At 39.9% G+C, this 22,243-nt stretch overlaps 1 protein-coding gene across 2 annotated transcripts in view; it reads right to left on the bottom strand.

Moving 5' to 3' along the window:
* Positions 1–12,980, bottom strand: part of LOC108717776 (atlastin-2-like) — a 46,104-nt gene extending 33,124 nt beyond the window's left edge. Inside the window, exon 1 of one of the 2 annotated variants that reach the window (XM_018265121.2) lies at positions 12,722–12,974. In XM_018265121.2, coding sequence (XP_018120610.1) covers positions 12,722–12,803 — 82 coding nt within the window. In that variant the 5' untranslated portion in view covers positions 12,804–12,974. Of the gene's footprint in view, positions 1–12,721 lie in introns of both variants that reach the window. The other variant, XM_018265122.2, reaches the window with a different exon arrangement.
* Between the last annotated feature and the right edge of the window lie 9,263 nt (positions 12,981–22,243).

Below are 22,243 nucleotides of genomic sequence, written 5' to 3' on the forward strand. Positions count from 1 at the left end.
TACAGGTGTGGGACCTGTTATCCATGAATGTGTGGGACCTGGGGTTTTCCGGATAAAGGATCTTTCCACAATTTGTATCTTTAAGGGGTTGTTCTCCTTCTAAATATTTTCTTCTTTAAGGGGTTGTTCTCCTTCTAAACATTTTCAATTCAGTTGTTTTTAGATTGTTCCCCAGAAATAAAGGCTTTTTTTCAATTACTTTCCATTATTTATTTTTTTACTGTTTTTCCAAAATCTAAGATTAAATTTGAATGTTCCCGTCTCTGGTGTTTGAGTCTGACAGCGTTTCAAGTGCTGATTCCGAACTGCTACAATTTTGCAACATTTAGTTGATACATTTCTCAGCAGTATCTATGGAGTATTAGCAACTATTGTATCATTTCTAACAGCTGCCTGTGATGAAACCCAGAGATTCTGCTCAGCAGGGACAAAGATAAGAGATGTATCAAATAATGTATCATTTTAGACAGTTTAGAGGGTTGAGGACCCCCCAGAGACGCTTTAGAAGGTGAAAAATGACACTTTACACTTCAATATTAGAAAAACAGTCAGACATAGAAAAAAGAAAGTAACTGGAAAACTTGGTTATTTCTGGTGATCTATCTGAAAACAACTAGTTGGTGAACCACCCCTTTAAGTCTACTAGAAAATCATGTAGACATTAAATAAACCCAATAGACTGGTTTTGTTTCCAATAAGGATTAATTATATCTTAGTTGGGATCAAGAACAAGCTACTGTTTTATTATTACAGGGAAAGGGGCAATCATTTTAAAAAATTTGGATAAAATGGAGTCTATGGGAGACAATCTTTCCGTAATTCTGAGCTTTCTGGATAACGGATTGCATTCCTGTACTATGTACACTAAGGGGCAGATTTATCAAAGGTCGAGGTGAATTTTTGAATGAAAAAACTTGAGCTATTTTTTGTGTACTTCGACTAGGGAATAGTCCAAACTCGATTAAAAAAATATTAAAAAATTCGAATATCGAAATTTATCATGTACATCTTTAAAAATTCTACTTTGACCATTGCCATCTAAAACCTGCTAAATTGCCATTTTAGCCTGTGGGGGACCTCCTAGAACCAATTTGGAGTCAATTGGTGGATTTTGAAAAATCTAATGCAATATTCCTTCGATTCGTACGATTCAAGTTCGGCCGAATACGGACCTATTCAATCGAAAACGGACCTGTTCGACCAAAAAAACTTTGACTAAATTTTGGTTGGTCTTTTTGAATTTGAATTTTGACGTTTTTTCAATTCGAAATTCGACCCTTGATAAATATGCCCCAAAGTAAACATTTTTCTTTATATTTTGGAGACTCATCACTTTCAAGCAAGCCATACACTTACTGATTTTATTATTTAGTGTATTTTTCTCTGTGTGTATACTTGGTATACCAATGAGGTCTATATATGCCATTATTGTGATCTAATGGCAGCCTGAGCACATTTAATACAGGTATCAGATTAGTTATCCAGATACGGAAAGGCTGCATCCCATAGACTCCATTATAATCAAATAATCCAGATCCAAATTGATTTCCTTTTTTTCTGTAATAATAAAACAGGAGCTTGTACTTCATCCCAACTCATATATAATTAATCCTTATTGGAAGCAAAATCAGCCTATTGGGTTTATTTAATGTTTACATGATTGTATACTGGACTTAAAGGGGTTGTTCACCTTTTTCAGTTTAGTTGTTTTCAGATTGTTCCCCAGAAATAAAGACTTTTTTCCAATAACTTTCCATTATTTTATTTTTTTTTACTGTTTTTCCAAAATTTAAAGTTGAATGTTCATGTCTCTGGTGTTTGAATCTGGCAACTCAGTAATTTAGATGCAGACTCTAAATTGCTACAATTTTGCTACATTTAGTTGATACATTTCTCAGCAGCATCTCTGGAGTATTAGCAATTATTGTATCAATTCTAAAGCTGGCCATAGATGTAAAGATTTTTAAAAGATCCGATTGTCATCGTGAGACCACGATTATCTCGGAACGATCGTACGATCATACGAATTGTCCATCAACTAAAAAGACCAATTTGCCAGGAAAACAAAGGGGAGCTGCCTGCTTGGCCCTGCAAACATAGATAGATTGCACTGGGACCGACAAAGATTTTTTAACCTGGCCGAACAATTTCCTGACAGATGTCGGCTGAAAACCGTAAGATGTTCGATCGTTCGAATCACACTAACTGCACGATAATTTAGAAGGATTGGTCGGACTTCGCTAAAATCGGTCGTTCGGCAAGAGAAATCTTTGCGCCTTTGGCGACCTTAACAGCTGCCTTTAATGAAACCCAGAGATTCTTCCCAGCAGGGACAAAGATAAGAAATGTATCAACTGAATGTATCAATTTGTTAGTTTACAGGGTCGGCGACCCCCCACCCAGAGCTGCTTTAGATTGTGAAAAATTACACTTTACACTTCAATATTAGAAAAACGGTGACACAAAGAAAATTTAAAAAAGTTATTTCTGGTGATCTATCTTAAACCAACTAGTTGTTTGAAGTCAGTCAGTTGTTTTGAATCAGTGAGCAACATTCAGAAGTAAAAGGAGTTGGGGTGCAAGACAAGCATGAAAAATGTTCTTGGGGTGCCAAATAAGTGCTGTGATTGGCCATATAGTAGCCCCTATGTGGATTGTCAACCTAAATTGAGGCTCTGTTTGTGCTACTGAGCTACTGGTTTGGGGTCAATGGGCCAGCTGGTTTGATATCTAAAGTAAAAGAGTGTGAAAAAGGTTAACTACCATGGGCCTAAAACATATAGGCAGGGCTGCTATTCCAGAGATGGAAAGGTGCAATTTGAGAGCCACAAAGGGGGTTGGCTTTTGGTGAATCATGGTCAGTGTTTTGGCATGGTTGGTTGGCCCACCACCCAGAGTACCCAGGAGACTGTTTGTCTAATAATTGGCACCCCTGGGGATGGCCCTGCTTACTGCTCTGCCCTGCTCTGTTTGGCAGTACACCTGGTTTTTATACAACCAAACCTTGCTCCCAAGCCAGGAATTCAAAAATTATCACCTACTTTGCGAGGCCACTGGGAGCAACATCCAAGAGGTTGGAGAGCAACATGTTGCTCACGAGCTACTGGTTTGGGATCACTGCCTTTAATGTATGAAAATGCAAAATTACAGAAAGATTATTTTTCCCGATAACACCCAGGTCCCAAGCATTCTGTACTGTCAAAAATAAGAAAAACTAACAAACAGAGAAGTCATGGAGTATTATTTCCGGTATACAGCTGCAAATTAAACATTCACAAGGAAAAAGATAAAAAAGAAATATGGAAAATATGACCATATTTTCTTGCAAGGTTCACAGCAAATGTGTATTTGGTATCATTTCAGATATAACACGGCATTCAAATCTAGAGAGCAGTCTTTAGTCTGTTACCATAGGGATGCAGGAATCTGAAGTTAACAGCTCCTTGTACAAGGTCTCAAGTACTAAAAGCTTTTAAAGTGTGTAGATTGCATAACCAGTTTTCATTCAGTTAACAGAGTATTTTTTTAGTTACTTATCCAAGTGAGTGGAAAAAAAAAACAGATTTAACGGATAAAGAGCTTAAAAATATTCAGCTACCAACAAGAACGTACTAATTGTCAGGAACCATAGGATATTTTTATTCATCTTATTTGTGATTCTATATGAGTGTACCAATTAGGCATTAGCATGACAAAAAGGATGTGATTTCTGTACAATGTGTTGCATTGATTTGTCCTGTACAATTTGGATCACAACATTTCCATAGTGAGCATAACGCCCAATTCAGAGGAGCTTGGATAAGTACACAGGACGCCTATGTTCCACATCAACACTTCAGGATTTCCCACAAGAACTTTGCAGTTGCAGAAGAGGTGTAGGTGTGTTCTACAAGATACAAATGAAATGCCTTGCCAGCCACAGGCCTATCTATTTTAACATGCACACTGATAAACAGGTGCCAGCCTGACACAGTGATGCATAAAGCCACTGGAGGACCATAAAGCTGTAATTGTCTAGTTATACAGTAGTTGTACTAGACTTTAACTCTGCTGTGGGCCAGTGTTTATTTAAAAATGGGCCACAATTGGCCCGCATGCCGGACTTTGGACATACCCAATATAACCTGAATGTGTGCGTTTGGGTGGGAAAAAAAATTAGAATCGCAGAAGCACATTTGAACTTTAATAAATCACATTAACTTTTTGATAAATCTGCCCCTTTTGTTTTGTTTGTGTCTGTTTATCAAGCACCTACAACTAAACTGTATCTTGGCAACGAATGTCCTATTTTATATGAGAATTGGTTGCTTTTAATAGTTATGCAATAAGCCGTGAATGATACTTGATTCAATGCATGTTGTTATCTGCTGTGTAAACATGAGCCTTTTTGCCCTATTCAACTTCAATGGCTGCCGCCATAGCTATACAACTGCTTGCTTATATAAGTTACAGTAGTGTTTCTGAATCAAATACACATTGATTATATTTAAACGTATACAAACCACTTTTTGCATTACTATACGTTTAAATGGACATATGCATGTTGTTAATTATATTTTATGATATGCTTTGGCTCCCGGAGATGCTTACACTGGGTGTCAAACACAAACACAGCTAACTAACTTATTTGTATAAATGCAAATCTGCAGGAAAAATGTTCTGAGTTGCACACAAATACACCTGCATATCTATTCAACAGAGAGAAAGGTCTGTGGATGGTGGAGTCACATAACTTGGCACATTCCACACTTAAGAACTCATAACCATTAAACCAGCTGTGTACCTTTACCAAACACTAGACCACTACAAAAATATTTATAATAAACATGAGCATTAAAAAATTGCAAATTGTTTCTGATGTAAACATAAAGATGCGATTTTTTTCTATTTTAAACTACTGCATATGCTACATACAGACTGCTTGATCTGTCAAAAAGGCACATTACTGGCCAGTCGGTGGCCAAATTCACCAATATAGGCCCAAGAGCACATGTTTGTTAGTTTCAGTAGTTTATTTGAAAATACACTAATCTGCCCAAATGGAACAAATCCTTCATTATTCTGTATGAATAGTGTAAATTCTGACAAACAAAAATTAAATGAATTTTAAAAAAGTATATTTATTTACATATAACACACAAAAACCCTAAATAACTTGAAAACCACATGTGCTTAGTTATGCCATCAGTTATTATAATGGATAAGTGATGTTACTTTTGCTACATGACAAACAAAAATAAATGAACAATGGACCCGCGGAAGAGTAAAATGAGGGTATCAGAAACCACCTGCACCTACAGCCTCATGCCGGGACTCTGTGCCTTTATATTTCACTACTGGAGGTACATTTTATTTGATTTTATTAAATATGTGGGCTATAATAATATACTGGTAAGAAACAAAGGCAATAATAACAGAACCTCTTATTACATTTGGCATCATCCCCAGAGGGGTGCACTTAAGGAGAAGGAAAGGCTTGCAGCACTTTGCGGTGCCAAATGTTAGGCACCCACAAATAATTGTAGTTACTTACCTGAAACCCCCCGGGCCGGTGCTCCTATCAGCAGAAAACTGCACCAGCCTGGGGTTATACCAGTGAGCACCACGGAGCGATCCACTTCCGTTGTCTTATTTCCCAGGGCAGACGCATGCGCAGTTTAACAAAATAGCCGACTTAAGTTCAGCTTTTCGTTTTACTGTGCATGCGCAGCCGCGCGATGAAGGAGGAAGATGGAAGAAGAACGTTCCACGGTGCTCACTGGTATAACCCCGGGCTGGTGCAGTTTTCAGATAAGTAACTACAATCACTTTTGGGTGACTAACATTTGGCACCACCAAGTGCTGCAGGCCTTTCCTTCTCCTATAAATGAATATGCTGTGTGGTCGATTATTCTGCATGCCTCAAGTATGAAATGATTTATGTATGCCCAATGGCATTAATGTCCGCTCCTGTGCATGCAGGCCCATAGGGCAGACCGATCAATTAATATACTCTTGTTGTCATGCAGTGGAATGTATAATTATCCAGCACAAGACAAATGCATATCAAACCCCCTTGTGTACGGAGTCTTAGCAGTGGCACTGAGCACAAAATGTGCAAATTGGCTACTAGCAATTAACAGCAGATAGCATAGCACCTGCAGTAACCCCGGTTGGTAAATGTAGATTATTTTTAACTGGAATATCCCCTGGGATGGTGCGCTGAAAAGTAGGTCAGGGAAAAGATCTCCACCCGCTGAGATATAAGAGAAAAGAGCTTATGTTACATCAGCATACCTTGGCCATGAATTTCATTTAATTACATAGGTTTATCATCCAGGCTTCTATTCTGAGACATCCAGTCATTTCTAAAAACTATGACAGGTATATAGGTTGTTCCTATGTTTTACAGAAATAACTAATGACTCCACAGATTCTCAACCAATTACTCAATTTATTTGTGAGAAAAGTGACTCTGACATGTCTTGTATAGTAGGCACAATCAATATTTCTGGCATATTGTCCCAGCAATGAAAACAAACCAAAGTCACCTTTCTGTTTTCTTACCTGTAATACAGACTCCACAACTTTCATGAAGCAGAAGCAAATTCACTCCCATTAGCAAGTACATAGAATGACTTGCTCAGAAAGGTTCCAAAAATGTACCCATAATTGTTTGGAAACCCAATCACAAGAAGCACTGCCAATCTCCTGTTGTGGAGTTTTCCCTTGACCCCTCAGGGACAGAGAACTAAATTAAACGTACTAAAAAAAAATGAACTACATAAAGGTTAAACAAGAGACTAGCTGCAAGCTCACTTGAGATCCTTAATGAAAGAGGATATGCAGCATTCATGAAATAGCATGAATATCTTGTGCTGCGGTGTTTACAAAAACAGCAATAATGAGAATGCAGGTTGTGGGTAAGAGAGCTATAGGGGTAGAAGGCAGAGTATCACATTTTAGGTCGGGGTCCAGGTCACATCCAATATGCTTAGTGGGGAAGCTGCTGCTGAGCCTACAGTGGGTAGAAAGAATGCAAAGATTGCTCTCATAGCTCAATATTAGGGATGAGTGAATTTTTTCAGCGTGTTTCGCCCCAGAAATTATGCCCATAGACTTCAATGGGAGAAAAAAAAATGTTGTGCGTCAAAAAATTGTCACCTTTAGACTTTAATTCATTTCGGGGAATTTTCTCCGAAGCAAAATTCGCCCATCCATACTTAATATATAAAAGTCATTTAATGAATTACAGAGTACTGGAGTAAGTGTAGGTTACCTGCAAAAATGTTGATATTTTGCGGAGGCAGATCAGGTATTTTACTCATTTATCACCTGCTCCCACCTGTCACTTCAGGCAGCACTTCTGTTTTATAGTAGTAAGTGGGTAAATTGAGCCTAATAAGTAAAAATGCAGGTTGTGTGTCATGGGTATGCTGTATAGACCAAGATTTTACTATAGTTAATCACAGCTTTTGGGTTAATTGAACACCATTATTTTCGGGACTTAGTTTATGGGAAATTTGCCAAATTCCACAAGGATCACAGGATTATAGATCTGAATGCCTTCTTATAGGCAATACAAGCTTAAATGGCTGATTTTGACCACAACCTCTCTCCAAATCTTGGCATGTATGGACAGCTTAACTCTTGCTTGATGTGTCCCTTATCCCTATTTGTAATGTGTTTCGCTTGTGCAAGAATTACATAATATCCCAAGGAGAAAAAAAGGAAAATCAATACTTTACAATGGCACTGCCTTAATAAAGCTTACAGTCTACCACACATACAATATGGCTTATATGACTAGATATCAGGTCCTGGGAATTATATAAATATGAATTGTTAAACCTTGTAGAAATTCCCTAAATCAGGAGCTAAATAACCAGTATATTCTTCAACTGTTAAGCACCCAGATAAAGGCCCACTAATGCAGGAAGAATATACAAACCCCTTCACTGTTGTTGCATGATCATTAGGGTAACTGCACACATAGCAGGATTTCTAGAACATCCCTCTAAAATCAGCACAAACTCAGTCAGGTCATCTCATAGCAAACAGTACAACGCTTTTGGCACCAAATAAAAACATTTTATTACAGTAACACATTAAGGGTTATCCAGAAAATTTTTTTCAGTTTTTTCAGATTGTTCACCATAAACAAATACTTTTTTTTAATGGCTTTCCATCTTTTATATTTTTACCGGTTTCCCAAACTATATCGTAAACCGACAGACAGAAATGTCCTTTTACATTTTACGAGTAGCCATCCAATTTCGATGAAAAGATCCCTCCCTATTTCCCAATTTTGTAGGGTTTGGAGGAACAATTTGAATTCGGCTGTCCGGGAGGGCCAGTTAAATGAAATGTGGGACAGATTTAAGGAAAGGGGGTACCCAGATAAGATGCTCCATGATGCGTTAGTGGTAGCCAGCAAACGCTGCCTAGTGTTGTATTCAGTACTAAATATAGTCAACACACAAAAAACATGAGTAAATTTATTAGAAAACAATGGAACATTATTCATTCTGATAGTGACTTGGCTAGAATTCTTCCATATCCCCCACAAGTGTGTTATAAAAGGGGCACCAATCTGCGTGATATATTGGTTAAAAATGACCCTGTGCTGTGCTATAACAATCCGAAGCGCACTTGGTTAATCAATGATAAGCCAGGTTGTTATAGATGCCCTACCTGTACCTCATGCCGTTTTATGTCCCCAGGACAATCTTTTTTACATCCCCATACAGGTAAAAGACATGCGATTAGACATCACTTGTAACACCACACATGTGATTTACTTGATCACGTGTCCCTGTGGTTTGTCCTATGTCGGGAAAACCGATTTGACATTAAGGCCGAGGATGGATGCACACCGATACGCAATAAGCACAGCTTTACGTGACGGGAAAACTGTTAAGCCTGTGGCTAAACATTTTCTTGAACAGGGTCACAGACTTCCCACTTTCAAGTACATTGGGATTGATCATATTCCACCCCTGAGAAGGGGTGGAGATCGCGCCAATATTCTTCTACAAAAGGAAGTATTTTGGATTAAAACCTTAAATAACCTTAGTCCATTGGGTCTGAATGAAAATTTGTCCACTTACTTGCTTTTTAAAACAAAGATGAGTTTACAAAAGCTTCTGGGAGATCCCCCTTTCTTGTCACTTAGTTACTAATTATAGATACCTCTGTGTAACATTTTTTATGAAATGTAACATTTTTTCAATATTGCAGCTATGTTGCTAAAATGAATTTCCACTTTACTATATATCTCAGGTTTCTTAGCTCATTGAACTTATTACATATGCTGTAAAGTGATTCTTTACTAAGATTTTCTTTTATTCTTTATAACAGTGTTTTTAATCACACTAAACGGTTAATGTACTACTTGGTGATTGGTCCTGTCCTCTTCGATCACATGACTCTATATGTCGCACGGGATTGGGTGAGTGTTTCCCCTCTGTCTATTTAAGGGTTTATTTTAAAACAATCGATGTCTTGATAAAGGTCCTAGGCTTGGACCGAAACGTTGACCTGTTTTAATGTAACTAAATAAAATAAAATTTTTAAGTTAATCCCAGTGTGCACTCATGCCTCTCGAACTTATTTATATATCAATTTAAAGAGGCGACTCCCCCTCCCAGAACTGCTTTAGAAGGTTAAAAATTAAACTCTACACTTCAAGAATAGAAAAGCGGTCACAAATAGAAAGAGATTGGAAAAAGTATTTATTTCCAGTGAGCTATCTGAAACCAACTGAACTGAAATAAAGTGTTTGAAGGTGAACGAACCCATTTTCAAACAATGACAATTTTTTATAATCAAATTTCATTTCTAATTTTATATATAAAATTCAATTAAACAAAATATCTTAATATTTTCGGTCATAAGAAAAAACACTAAATATTTTGTATTTGACTATAGTCTTGGCTATCCTCTCTTTTATGACCTCCCCCTCCTAATTTAATCAAACCATTAGGGCTGTTAAGCAGATGAAGTAAGTCATGTTTGCCATAAACCTTGTGAGACTATTTTTAAATGAATCAATATCCACAATCTCATCAATAAGACAACAAAGGGCTACTGCTTTATTTATGGTTAATGGCGCCCTCAAACAATTTGGAAAATTGCATTAGCTTTGTGGGCAGGAGAAAACAGTCTACTTGTCACTCCATTAACTTGACACATTGCCTGAAAACAGGCAATAATCTCCTGAATATGGGTATCTTTTTGGAACCTTTGTCTCCTACCTCATTACCATAAGAAAGTGAACTGAGAGAGCCAAGAAATAAGACACTTTGCAAACATTACCATGCACATTGTTTTCAGACAAATCTATTTTATTTGGATGAGACTTTAAGAGGGCCATGCACACTGGGATTTGGTCAGTTTGAACTATACTGCCTGACCATCAGGGCATGTGTGGGAAGTCAGAGGGATAATCTTCCAAACCTGGTGGATCAAGGTTTATCTGGAAGGAACTTGTCAGACAACTGGTGTCCTGATCATCTGGGTATTTTGGATTTAATAAAGTGGCTATATACATTTTAGCCACTGGTACCATATCTATTTTAGTAATAGAACGGGGTCAGCTTTATTTGACACCATAGATAATCACTAATCTATTGTTACTTTTTATTACTGATCTTTTTATTCAGGCCCTCTCCTACTCATATTACAGTCTCTTAATCAAATCAATGCATGGTTGCTAGGGTCATTTGGACCCTAGTTACCAGATTGATTAAGATGCAAATTGAAGAGCTGCTGAATAAAAAGCTAAATAACCTTCAATGATAAAAAATGAAAACAAATTGCAAATTGTCTCAGAATAGAAAAGTTATGTCAAAGATGAACAACCCCTTTAATAATAAAATGATGACATCCAAAGAGGTCACTGGGTCTCTTCAGCAGTCTGGAAGCCATACAACTCTCCTGAATGACCACATCTAAAGCCTTCTGATATGCTGTAAAGTGTTTCAAGTTATCACTGGCTGACTGTGCCTGTGATATTCAACTTCAACCAATGATTATTCCCCATTTCATCTTCAGTTATCTCAACCAATCACTGGTTTGCAACTCAAGCCTTCAATGAGGTCCAAACCATGCTCAGGGCCTCCCTTAGCTCACAACAAGGTAACAGTGATATGAAAACTTGGCTGTATAAGCCCAAGGATATCAGGTGTTCATCCAAAAATCTCATACAAACTGACCCGCAAGTTGGGCTTTATCAAAGAGCACAATGAGTGTAGAACACATACTAATCTATCAAGATAAACAACATTTCTATTTGCATCCAAATGACATTCATTTCAGAGATGTCACAAGAACGCTGTCACTCATTGTGCCTCCATTTTCATGTAAAAAAAAACCAATGGAACTGAATAGCAGGCAGGTCATTGTAGATGTATTGATTATAAGGCGGAAACAGAGTTGCCAGGTCTAATTTTCAAAACCAGCCAAAGTCAGCCAGAAAACCAGCCCAAAACAAGCCAAGAGATGGTAGGAGTAGCCCAAAAATAGCACAATATGTCCAGGGAAAAAAAAAAGTCTAAAAAATTAATATATGTGAAAATATGACTTTTTCCATGAAGCAAAATGGCACAGATTCAGCCGTCAAGGGACATAACTAGAGAGAGGCCCAGGAGGTATAGGGGGGCCCCATAAGGTACCATTTCAATAAATATTGGTAAAACAGGTTAACCTCTAGACATTTTGGTGGCCAGCAGATTTTGGCCCAAAATTGTCTGAAATTAAGAAAAGTCACCGGGAAATGTGAGAATGCTTAAGAAGGATGGGAGACTGGGGTACAGAGCCTAAAATCTGCTAACTCCCCACTTCTACACAAGTCAGTCCCATTGCATGCTGGGTATTGTAGTCTTACATTAAACTTGGCAGCTGGCAAATTGTTAAAACAAATATGACATTACCCAACATGCATTGGGAGACACAGGCTTGGGGCAAGAAAATAAAAAAACTTCCCAAAGTACAAACCAGCCAAAGGACAAAAAAGTAGCCCAAATCTGTACCTTGGCAAGTTTGTACTTTCAAACCCCACCTGGACTTTAAGTTAGTAGCCCAATTTGGCTGGAAAACTGCCAACCTGTCAACCCTGGGCGGAACAGTACAGGTTCTCACACTGTTCTCAGGTGGATGTAAGTATTTTGGTAGATGAGAGGGCAGGTGGCTATTGCTTTAGGGAGTTGTGTTGCTATATGACAGCACATGTATAGACAGACAGTTGTAGGACCCCCTCCCCCCCCAGCTACTTTTAAATGGAAGCTCCCGCCACCCAGCAGGTAGATAGGTTTAGCAGAACAAAAGCGGACTGGGGAACCTTGCTAGAGATAGCAGCTGTGAGAATGAGACTAACCCCGCTGTGTATGAACAGATGACGAGGGGATGGACATCCCGTGTGCCCACTGGCAGACCACAGGTAGCTGATCACCTACAGACGCATCAGGGGGTCACGTGGGTTCACGGCAGGTGGGGGTCCTCACACGACAGCGTGTGCGTGAATCACGTGAACATCCTGAAGTACTTAGAGCAGTATATAAAGGGGCAAAAGCGGGCTGCGCGCGTTTTATTAACCCCTCGCTGTCAGCAGGGACTATGTCATTCGACGTCACCGCACAGACCAGTCCAAGAGCATTCGCCCTCAGCTCGGCGCGCCTCGCACTCATTATAATCAGCCGCTTCAGGGTCTTTCCCTACAGACCCTCTGCGGCACGTAGCATACCTGAATAGCCAACGTGATTCATTCCCTCGTTAGTCCTCAAACCAAACCGCGTCCTATGCCTCAGCGAGCCAACCTCCGCCATCTTGGCCCTTGGTTTTGAAAATGACTCCGCCCACTCCCAAACGTCACGACAACTCTTGCATTCGAAGAGGGATTCCTGGGGGCTGAACGTTCCCTCCAGCTCCCGGGTCCATGGACCTGTCAGTTACTGCGCATGTGCAAGAAGTGACAGATCGGTGCATGTGCTTTACCATATGCAGCAGTGCGTATATGGCTGGCGCACAGCCGCTCTGAGACAGCTGACCGACAGCCAATTACAGGCAGAGGAAAAGGCGCCAGTATTCATTGGTGCCGGGACTCGGTTGACAGGCAGGATTGATGGTGGTTCCCTATGCTGGTGCTGCTCATTCCCCCTCCCCTACCCCCAGACTATCAGTGCAGAAATAAAGATACAAATCACAGTCATTACTCTGCCTTGTGGTGTTTAACCATTTCCTTGCCTAAATTAAAAATTGGCATTGTGCCATCTTGCTATTGAGTTCTGGGGTGTTTATACATGGAATATCCACTGTTATATCTTGCTATGAGTTCTGGGGTGTTTATACATGGAATATCCACTGTTATATCTTGCTATGAGTTCTGGGGTGTTTATACATGGAATATCCACTGTTATATCTTGCTATTGAGTTCTGGGGTGTTTATACATGGAATAGCCACTGTTATATCTTGCTATTGAGTTCTGGGGTGTTTATACATGGAATAGCCACTGTTATATCTTGCTATTGAGTTCTGGGGTGTTTATACATGGAATATCCACTGTGCCATCCTGCTATGGGTTTTGGAGCAATATACATGAAGTTGCCACTGCATTAATTTCTATATTTATTGAGAGTATCTGTAAAACGGGGAGCGGTTTATTGGGGGCATTTCTCCAAAGTGGGTGTGGCCATGACAAGCAAAGAGTGCCAAAAAAATTGCCATGGTGACTAAGCTTACCATACGTCCCTGTTTCTCGGAGACGGGCCCTGTTTCCGGACCCTGTTCCCCGTAGCAAACTGCCCCGTGAACTGTCCCCATTAAGTTTAAAAGTCCCCATGTATGCCTAGCAACATCCCCGTAAAAACAACCCTGGTTGGCCACACAATAACATCCTTCAACTTGTTGTTCCTGATTCTATTGGTTAAATTTTGGCGCTAAGCTAAGTAGAATAGGGGCTGGCCGCCAAACATTATATAAAGCTGTCCTGTCCCCAAACGTATGCAGTTGAGCATTTGATGGAGACCGGAGGAGAGTGTCAGGAGGACTCAGTGCAGGCAGTCCGGCCCGTGCAGCAGCAGAGCAGCTCAGGCAGCAGCAGCAAGGCCCAGTCCAGGTCCAGGGAGGCAGGTGCATAACGGTTACTGTCCACAAGTCCGACTCCATTCTCCGACCATCAGTCACAGTGTCACCACCACGTCCGTGTCAGACGACTCTCACACTAGTGGACTCTACTTACTACTACCTACTACTAAGAAGTACTACTAACTACTGCACTGTGTAGATTTAGATAGAAATAAGGGCAGGCAGAACCAGTCTCGGCCGGACAGAAGCAGTAATTAACACCACCAGGGCTCGACTGCAGTATGTATTACTTAGCAGAAGCAGTAATTAATTACAGGGCTCGACTGCACTACGTATTACTTATTTTAATACAAATTAAATAAGTAATACGTGCTGTAGTTGAGCCCCGGTGTTAATTACTGCTTCTGCCTGCCCTCTGCCTTATTTTTATCTAAATCTACAAGGCGCAGTAGTTTCAAAAACTTGGGTTAAAAACGGTTCTTCTCTGCTGTAGTACTAACACTGTACTTGTACTAATGTTGGCTTGGGTTCAGGGACCCGGGACCGGGTTGGAACTTGAAGCTGGTAGCAGTGCCTGCTGCACCTTGGCTCTTCTTGGGAGTGTGGGACTGGGAGACCCGCGGGAGGCTGCTGTGTAGTTGGCTGGCTGGGCGCTCGCTGCGTCTCTGGGATGGATGTGGTTGGTTCTGGCCCAGGCCCAGGGGGACGATGAGTTACTTTTTGGCTTTAAAAATTATATGTCACGCTATGGGGCTGGGAGGGTCTGTCTTCTTGGCTCTGTAACACTGTGTTGGTTGTTGGGACCATTGGTACAGTGGCTAATTCTAAGCAACTTTTCACTAATTGGTCTTCACTTCTTTTTTTTTATATTTGGGGGCCCATTTACTTAGCTCGAGTGAAGGATAGTGGAAATAAACTTAGAATTTCGAATGTTTTTTTTTTTTGGCTACTTCGACCTTCGACTTTGAATAGAACAAAAAATCGTTCGACTAGTCGACCATTCAATAGTCGAAGTACTGTCTCTTTAAGAACAAACTTCGACACCCTAGTTCGCCACCTAAAAGCTACCGAAGTCAATGTTAGCCTATGGGGAAGGTCCCCATAGGCTTTGGTAGCTTTTTTTGGTCGAACAAAAATCATTCGATCGATGGATTAAAATCCTTCGAATAGCGCTAAATCCTTCGACTTCGATATTCGAAGTATTTAACTTTGATGGTCGAATATCGAGGCTTAATTAACCCTCGATATTCAACCCTATGTAAATCTGCCCCATAGTGTTTTATTTGCCTTACTTATTCTGACTTTCCAGCTTCCGAATGGGGTTACTGACCTCATCTTAAAAACAAATGCTCTCTCGGTAAGGCAATTGCTACTTTTTATTACTCATCTTTTCAGGCCTTTCCTATTCATCATATTCCATCCAGTCTCTTATTCAAAACAATTTATGGTTGCTAGGGTAATTTGGACCCTACCTAGCAACCAGATGGCTGAAATTGCAACCTGGAGAGCTGCTGAATCAAAAGCTAAATAACTCAAAACCCACAAAAATTAAAACCAATTGCAAATTGTCTCAGAATATCCCTCTCTACATCAGGTGTTTATATATAAAGGGTTAATATGATTTCCTAAGGGGAATACATATGACAACAATTTAATGACATATAAGTTATGCATTTAAAAGTGTACATCCAGATATTTAATACACTATGGTGTATAATTATTAAAGCATGAAACTATTTACAGGATATCTTTGCTGGATTTCTTCAAAGTCAGACTCCTTCAAGCATTCCAAGCCAGTCATCCTTCCATCTCACAATTGCCATGTTGAATATTTACAAGCCAGGAAAAACAGGTAAGTCTCTAAAAAGTAGTGTTAGGAGTCTGACCTGCCAGAGTGTTGCTGATGTAGTACTAATGTGTCTCTTTATTTACAGGATATCTTTGCTGGATTTCTTCTTCAAGTCAAGTCAGATTTCTTCTTCAAGTCAAGTCGGATTTCAAAGCTTGGAAGACCAACAGGATGCCAAAGCAACTAAGAAAGCGCAAGTGTGTATTGACTGACTCTATTCGAAAAGAATTTCCATTTCTCAGGCCAGGAGAAAATGATAACTCTGCTTTCTGTTCAATGTGTTAGATATCTTTTACTATCGTAAGTGGTGGGCAAGCATCTGTAACAGACCATATAGCTTCTAAAAAACATAAAAGGGCACAGCTGTCCCAAGCTGGTACTTCAAAAGTAAACACATTTTTTTAAAAATTGTTACCTGATAAAAGCGAGTTATGCTTGGCACTTCAAGAAGGAACATATGCATTCCATACAATAAAGCATCATCATATTTTTAGGTCAATGGACTGTTCTTCACATTTAATTAAGAAATTCTATGAGAGCAAATTTAGTTTAAAGCCATATAAAACTTTTTCCTATACTGTTGAGATATATCCTTGTTAGTAATGAGTCACAGGGTAGTGGTCAAGTGCAGATACACACTAAATTGGTTGACTTTTTTGAGCTTGAAGGAGACTTTTTTGAGCTTGAAGGAGAAACTGTTGAAATTTTGTCGAAGAAAACCCTCCCGGTTATTAGTAGGTTGCATATAGAAAACAAAGTAATTGGCATATCTGCTGATAACACTAACACAAATTTTGGTGGATTGAAAAGAAAAAGGGGCAATAATGTTATTACTAAAGTTAGAGAATGTCTTAACAGAAATGTTGTGGCGTTAGGCTGTGTGGTCCACATTGTGCATAACTCTGCACACGCCAGTTTTGGTATGATCCCTCTAGATATTCATGGTGTAGTTATAAAGATTTTTGGATATTTTCATATCTTCACAGTTAGAGTTGAACGCCTCAAAGAATTTTGTGATTTTGTTGGGCAAGAGTGGAAGGAAGTTCTTAGCTCTAGCAACGTCAGGTGGTTATCTTTGTTACCAGCCTTAAGAAGAATTCTTGACCTTTACCCAGCATTAAAATCATTTTTCTTATCTGGAGACAAATGTCCAATTGTCTTAAAGAGATGGTTCACTGATCCTCGCACTGAGCTTTGGCTACAGTTTTCGAACGCATCCCTACCTCTTTTTCATGATACTATTAAGAAGGTTGAAACACAAGAAGGAACTGCTGTTGAGTCTTCATTGATTGTAAGTGAATTATTTCGAAGGATGACTGCACGAAGAGATGAGAATTTTATCTGTGGTAAAAGCCACACTGACTTGTCTTGAAGAAGATGGCTTGTATACCAAAGCAGACTACATTCATGTTTCTAATGACTTTTACAATACAGGCGTAGATTACTTGAATGATTCGTGTAGGGATGCACCGAATCCACTATTTTGGATTCAGCCGAACCCCCGAACGCTGAACCAAAGCCAAATTTTCATCTGCAAATTAGGGATGGGAAGGGGAAAACATCTTTTACTTCCTTGTTTTGTGACAAAAAGTCACTCAATTTCCCTCCCCAACCCTAATTTACATATGCAAATTAGGATTCAGATTCGGTTCGGCCTGGTAGAAGGATTCGGCCGAATCTGAATCCTGGTGAAAAGGGCCAAATCCTGGCCAAATACCGAACCGAATCCTGGATTCGATGCATCCCTTTCTTGGTGTGCTCATTTTGATCACATTGAGTGTGTACCTGATAGGCAGTCCTTTGAGGAGGCTGTTCAGTTTTTTAAGAGTAAAGGTGGCCATACACAGAGAGATCCGCTCGTTTGGCGATGTTGCCAAACAAGCGGATCTCTCCCCGATATGCCCACCTTGAGGTGGGCAATGTCGGGCTGATCCGATCACGGGCACTAGGGCCCAACGATCGGATCCTAACAAATTGTAACCGGCGGTCGGATCGCGGGACCGCATCAACAAACAGATGCGGCCGCGATCCGACGGGATTTTTAGTCCCGACTTTCGGCCAGATCTCGATCGGGGAAGCCCGTCGGGGGGCCCCATACACAGGCCAATAAGATGCCGACTCGGTCTGTCGGCAGCTTTTATCGGCCCGTGTATGGCCACCTTAAGTCAGATCTATTAGCTATAAAGGAGGATGACTTGTTTGATGAAATTAGCTTTTTAAAATGTTTTACAACAGATACAAAATTGCAGGAATGGAACTCTGATAATCTGTCAACTTGTGAGAGATGGAGTCTGATTTTTTCCCATTTTAAAGAAAAGATGGTTCCTTGTATTGAGTTACAAAAATTGGTAAAGATAACACTAAGTTTGCCTGGAACCAATGCACCTGTGGAGAGAGTTTTTTCTGCTATGAACATGATGTGGACCTCCAATCGATCACGTTTAAGCGTACAGTTAATTCTATACAGTATTGGTAAACTTTCCAATGACATGCCAGGAATTTGCTGCTGAATTAGCAAGTAGAAAAGATATTCTTGAAAAGATACACTCTTCTGAGAAGTGTTAGGTATTATGACTTGTTTGGCATAACTCAAATGCCAGCAGCAGCAGTATTTAAACTGTTTTCTAATTCTAATTATCTTTGCATTTGAACTGTATAACCAGGTTCCAGGGCCATGTCCAAGCAGCAGGGCCATCTTCTTCAAGACTGGTTTCAATCCAGGGCCATGCCCAGGTGCATTTAAACTATTTTCTAAGTATCTTTAAAGGAAAACTATACCCCCAAAATGAATACTTAAGCAACAGATAGTTTATATCAAATTGAATGACATATTAAAGAATCTTACCAAACTGGAATATATATTTACATAAATATTGCCCTTTTACATCTCTTGCCTTGAACCACCATTTCGTGACTCTATCTGTGCTGCCTCAGAGATCACCTGACCAGAAATACTACAACACTAACTGTAACAGGAAGAGGTGAGGAAGCAAAAGGCAGAACTCTGTCTGTTAATTGGCTCATGTGACCTTACATGTGGTTTGTATGTGTGCACAGTGAATCTTACGATCTCAGGAGGCGGCCCTTATTTTTTAAAATGGCAATTTTCTATTTATGATTACCCAATGGCACATACTACTAAAAAAGTATATTATTATGATAATGGTTCATTTACATGAAGCAGGGTTTTACACATGAGCTGTTTTACTCAGTATCTTTTAATAGAGACCTACATTGTTTGTGGGGTATAGTTTTCCTTTAAGTATTTTGAACTGTGAAGTTGTTTCCAGGCAACAGGGCCATCTTCTTCAAGATAGGTTCCAGGGCCATGCCCAGGTGCATTTAAACTATTTTCTAAGTATCTTCAGTTCTTTAAGTATTTGAACTGTGAAGTTGTATCCAGGTTCCAGGCCAGGGCTATGTCCAGACAGCAGCAAAACATGTGTATTTAAAGGGAACTTTGAATGCAAAGTGCAAGAAACAGGAGTAATGTTGACTAGTACCACTACAGACAAAACACCTATGTATAAGCATACCAAAATTCGCCAGTGGAATAACTCACCGAATTGAATGGGTGACCCAGGTGCTCCTGCCCCAGGCCCTCGGCTAAAGAGAGCGGACAATTCGTATGTAGAAAAACAAAATGTTGGAGCAAGGCACACAAATAGGTCACGGATAGATCAGTTTAATAGCAAATAAAAATTAGAAATATTTTATTTGTATAAACAACTCATGCCTAATGCGTTTTGTGTCACTAGGACACGTAGTCTGATCTATGCGTGACCTATTTGAGTGCCTTGCTCCAACATTCTGTTTTTCTTGTACCACTACAGAACCATAGTTTATGGTGACATGATCCTGTCCACTAGCAGTGGTATAATGGCCCCCAAATCTTTATTCAAAGTCTCCTGTTCTTGGGTATCAGGTGGAACACTTTGATCCAAACACATAAAGAGGGTTAAGGTGGCCATACACTGGCAGATTTAAGTTGCCAGTTTCAGTCATTTAGAGTCAGCAAAATGGAGAGTCCGCTGCTTATCTGGACATGTATAGGGCAAGGGGAGTAACTACAGAGGAAGCAGACTCTGTGGCTGCAGGGGGGGGCACAGGAGGTATAGGGTCCCATGAGAATTTCAATAAATATTAGTAAAACAAATCAACCTCAAGACATTTGGGCCCTGAAAAATAATTTGCTGTGGGGCCCAGTAATATCTAGTTACTCCACTGTATAGGGCCCTCTGACAGGGCTATCCAACAGATATCTGTTAGTAACAATCATGGGAAATGCACACCCTGAAAAATTACTGAGTTGTCAATCCACTGAAATCAACCCACAAACTATCCCAATCCATTAAACAAAAGAAGCCACGGAATTGCACACTCCAAAAATAAAAATATCTTTATTAAAAAATCACATGGGCCACCCAACTGATAACTGGGTAGAAATTGGCCAGATGTTGATCGGATAGGTTTGATTTCTATGTAGGAATGAGGATCACATTGGCTCGCTGATGTGGTCCTCGCCCTGACAGCCCCTATTCTAGTCATTGTGATCTGATTGTTTGGCCTTAGGACAACATTGTCAAATGAGAGGCTCTATAACATATGGTCACATTAAGTCTTAGAGATTTCCACTACCAAACATATATCACGAGTACTGGCACTTCCTTATATGTCCCATCCTGGCACCCTCAATAGCAGTATTAGTCAGATATCAAAAATATAATTATGGACATTTCTCAGGCATGCGCTAAACAGCATGGTTAGAACATGGTCATAAAATAATTATTATGTTGCTACCTGCACTTACATAATAGGTAGGCATGGTGATGTTGCTATAAGTTTCTGCGATGTGGCTATTTCTACACTTGTGTGCGCTGTTTGTATTACACGTGATAAAGGGTTCTGTTACCTGAAACAGCGGTGTCAGTACAGAGGAAGCAGACTTTGTGGCTGCAGGGGGCCCAACAGATATAGGGGCCCCATGAGGCCCTAATAATATACAATTTCAATAAATATTGATAAAACAGGTCAACCTCTAGACATTTTGGGGGCCTGACAAACAATTTACTGTGGGGCCCAGCAAGATCGGGTTACGCCACTGACCCAAAACATGTATTATTAAACAGACTTTTGCAGTTTTTTCTGTTTTAATTTACTTTCTATTTTTAATACCTGACTGATACTGTATAAAGAGGGTTACCTTACCAACTACCTTCTACCATAATGAAAAGAAACACTTGACATTCCAGGATAGATCCTCAACACCTTTACACACTACTGGACACCAGTTCCAGCTTGATGATAACAGTAGACATGCTGATATAAAGTAAAACATGCAAATACATCATCATAAGTATGTAAATATCTCTAGCAAGGGCACAAACAAACTGCATCTGCTGTAATGTCCCTGCCTTTCACACCTGCTTTGCCGAGACAGAGACTGACAGTGGCAGCTGTGTTGCATGAAAGATGGGAAGCTTCCCTCTTGATTATATTTCCTGTTGGTTCTCAGCCATATTTATCTGCTTGTTTTAGTATAGCATTACAAGATAAATTAAGTTAAATGCCAACACATTGATAACTGTCCAGGAGTAATGTGTACTCACACAGACGTATGTAAGCGCTGAACGCAGGTGAAATGCAACATGCTGCGTCCCACCTGCGTTTGGCGCTTACATTCGTCTGTGTGAGTTCAGCCCCCTTGTCAATAATTAAGTGCATTTACTCCTGCGCTCCCCTGCGGCTGAACGGAAGAAAGTGGAACACAGGGGAGCGCAGCAAAAAATGCCCGTGTTTAAGAGCCCTAAAGATGTCAGCACATCCCCTTATTATTAAAAACACTCTAAAAGTCAAATTTTTATGATTGCCTGGTTTCTTATAAATGTTACAATGCAGGTGTCATCTCCCTCTGGCCTTTCTGCTTGTTTGTATATGTTTAAGCTCATGAATTAGGCATTGCTCGAACAGGAATATTCAATTCAAGATGTTAATTGAAAGGAGGAATGCAAAGAAGAATGAAAGTTATAGGCACAATTATGAGCTACTGGTTTAACCTGTTGTGGGAAACTGCAAAATGAACCCAATGTGTGGTTTGATATGGTCCGTACCCACTACACTGCATTTTTATACATTGAACATGTTTTGCAGGACCCCATCAAGTTTTGCTACAAAGGAAGTTTACCCAACGGTTCGGCCCCCCTGTTCCCCAAACTCCCCCCCCCCACAAGGGTGCGGTCTGATTCCTTTATAGTTACACCACTGACCAGAGGTTCAGTCTATTAGCCCCAGCCACTCTCCCTAACGGTGGCCGTCTACAACTAGAAGCATTT

Source organism: Xenopus laevis, chromosome 5S, assembly GCF_017654675.1.
Source record: "Xenopus laevis strain J_2021 chromosome 5S, Xenopus_laevis_v10.1, whole genome shotgun sequence".
Taxonomy (NCBI): Eukaryota; Metazoa; Chordata; class Amphibia; order Anura; family Pipidae; genus Xenopus; species Xenopus laevis.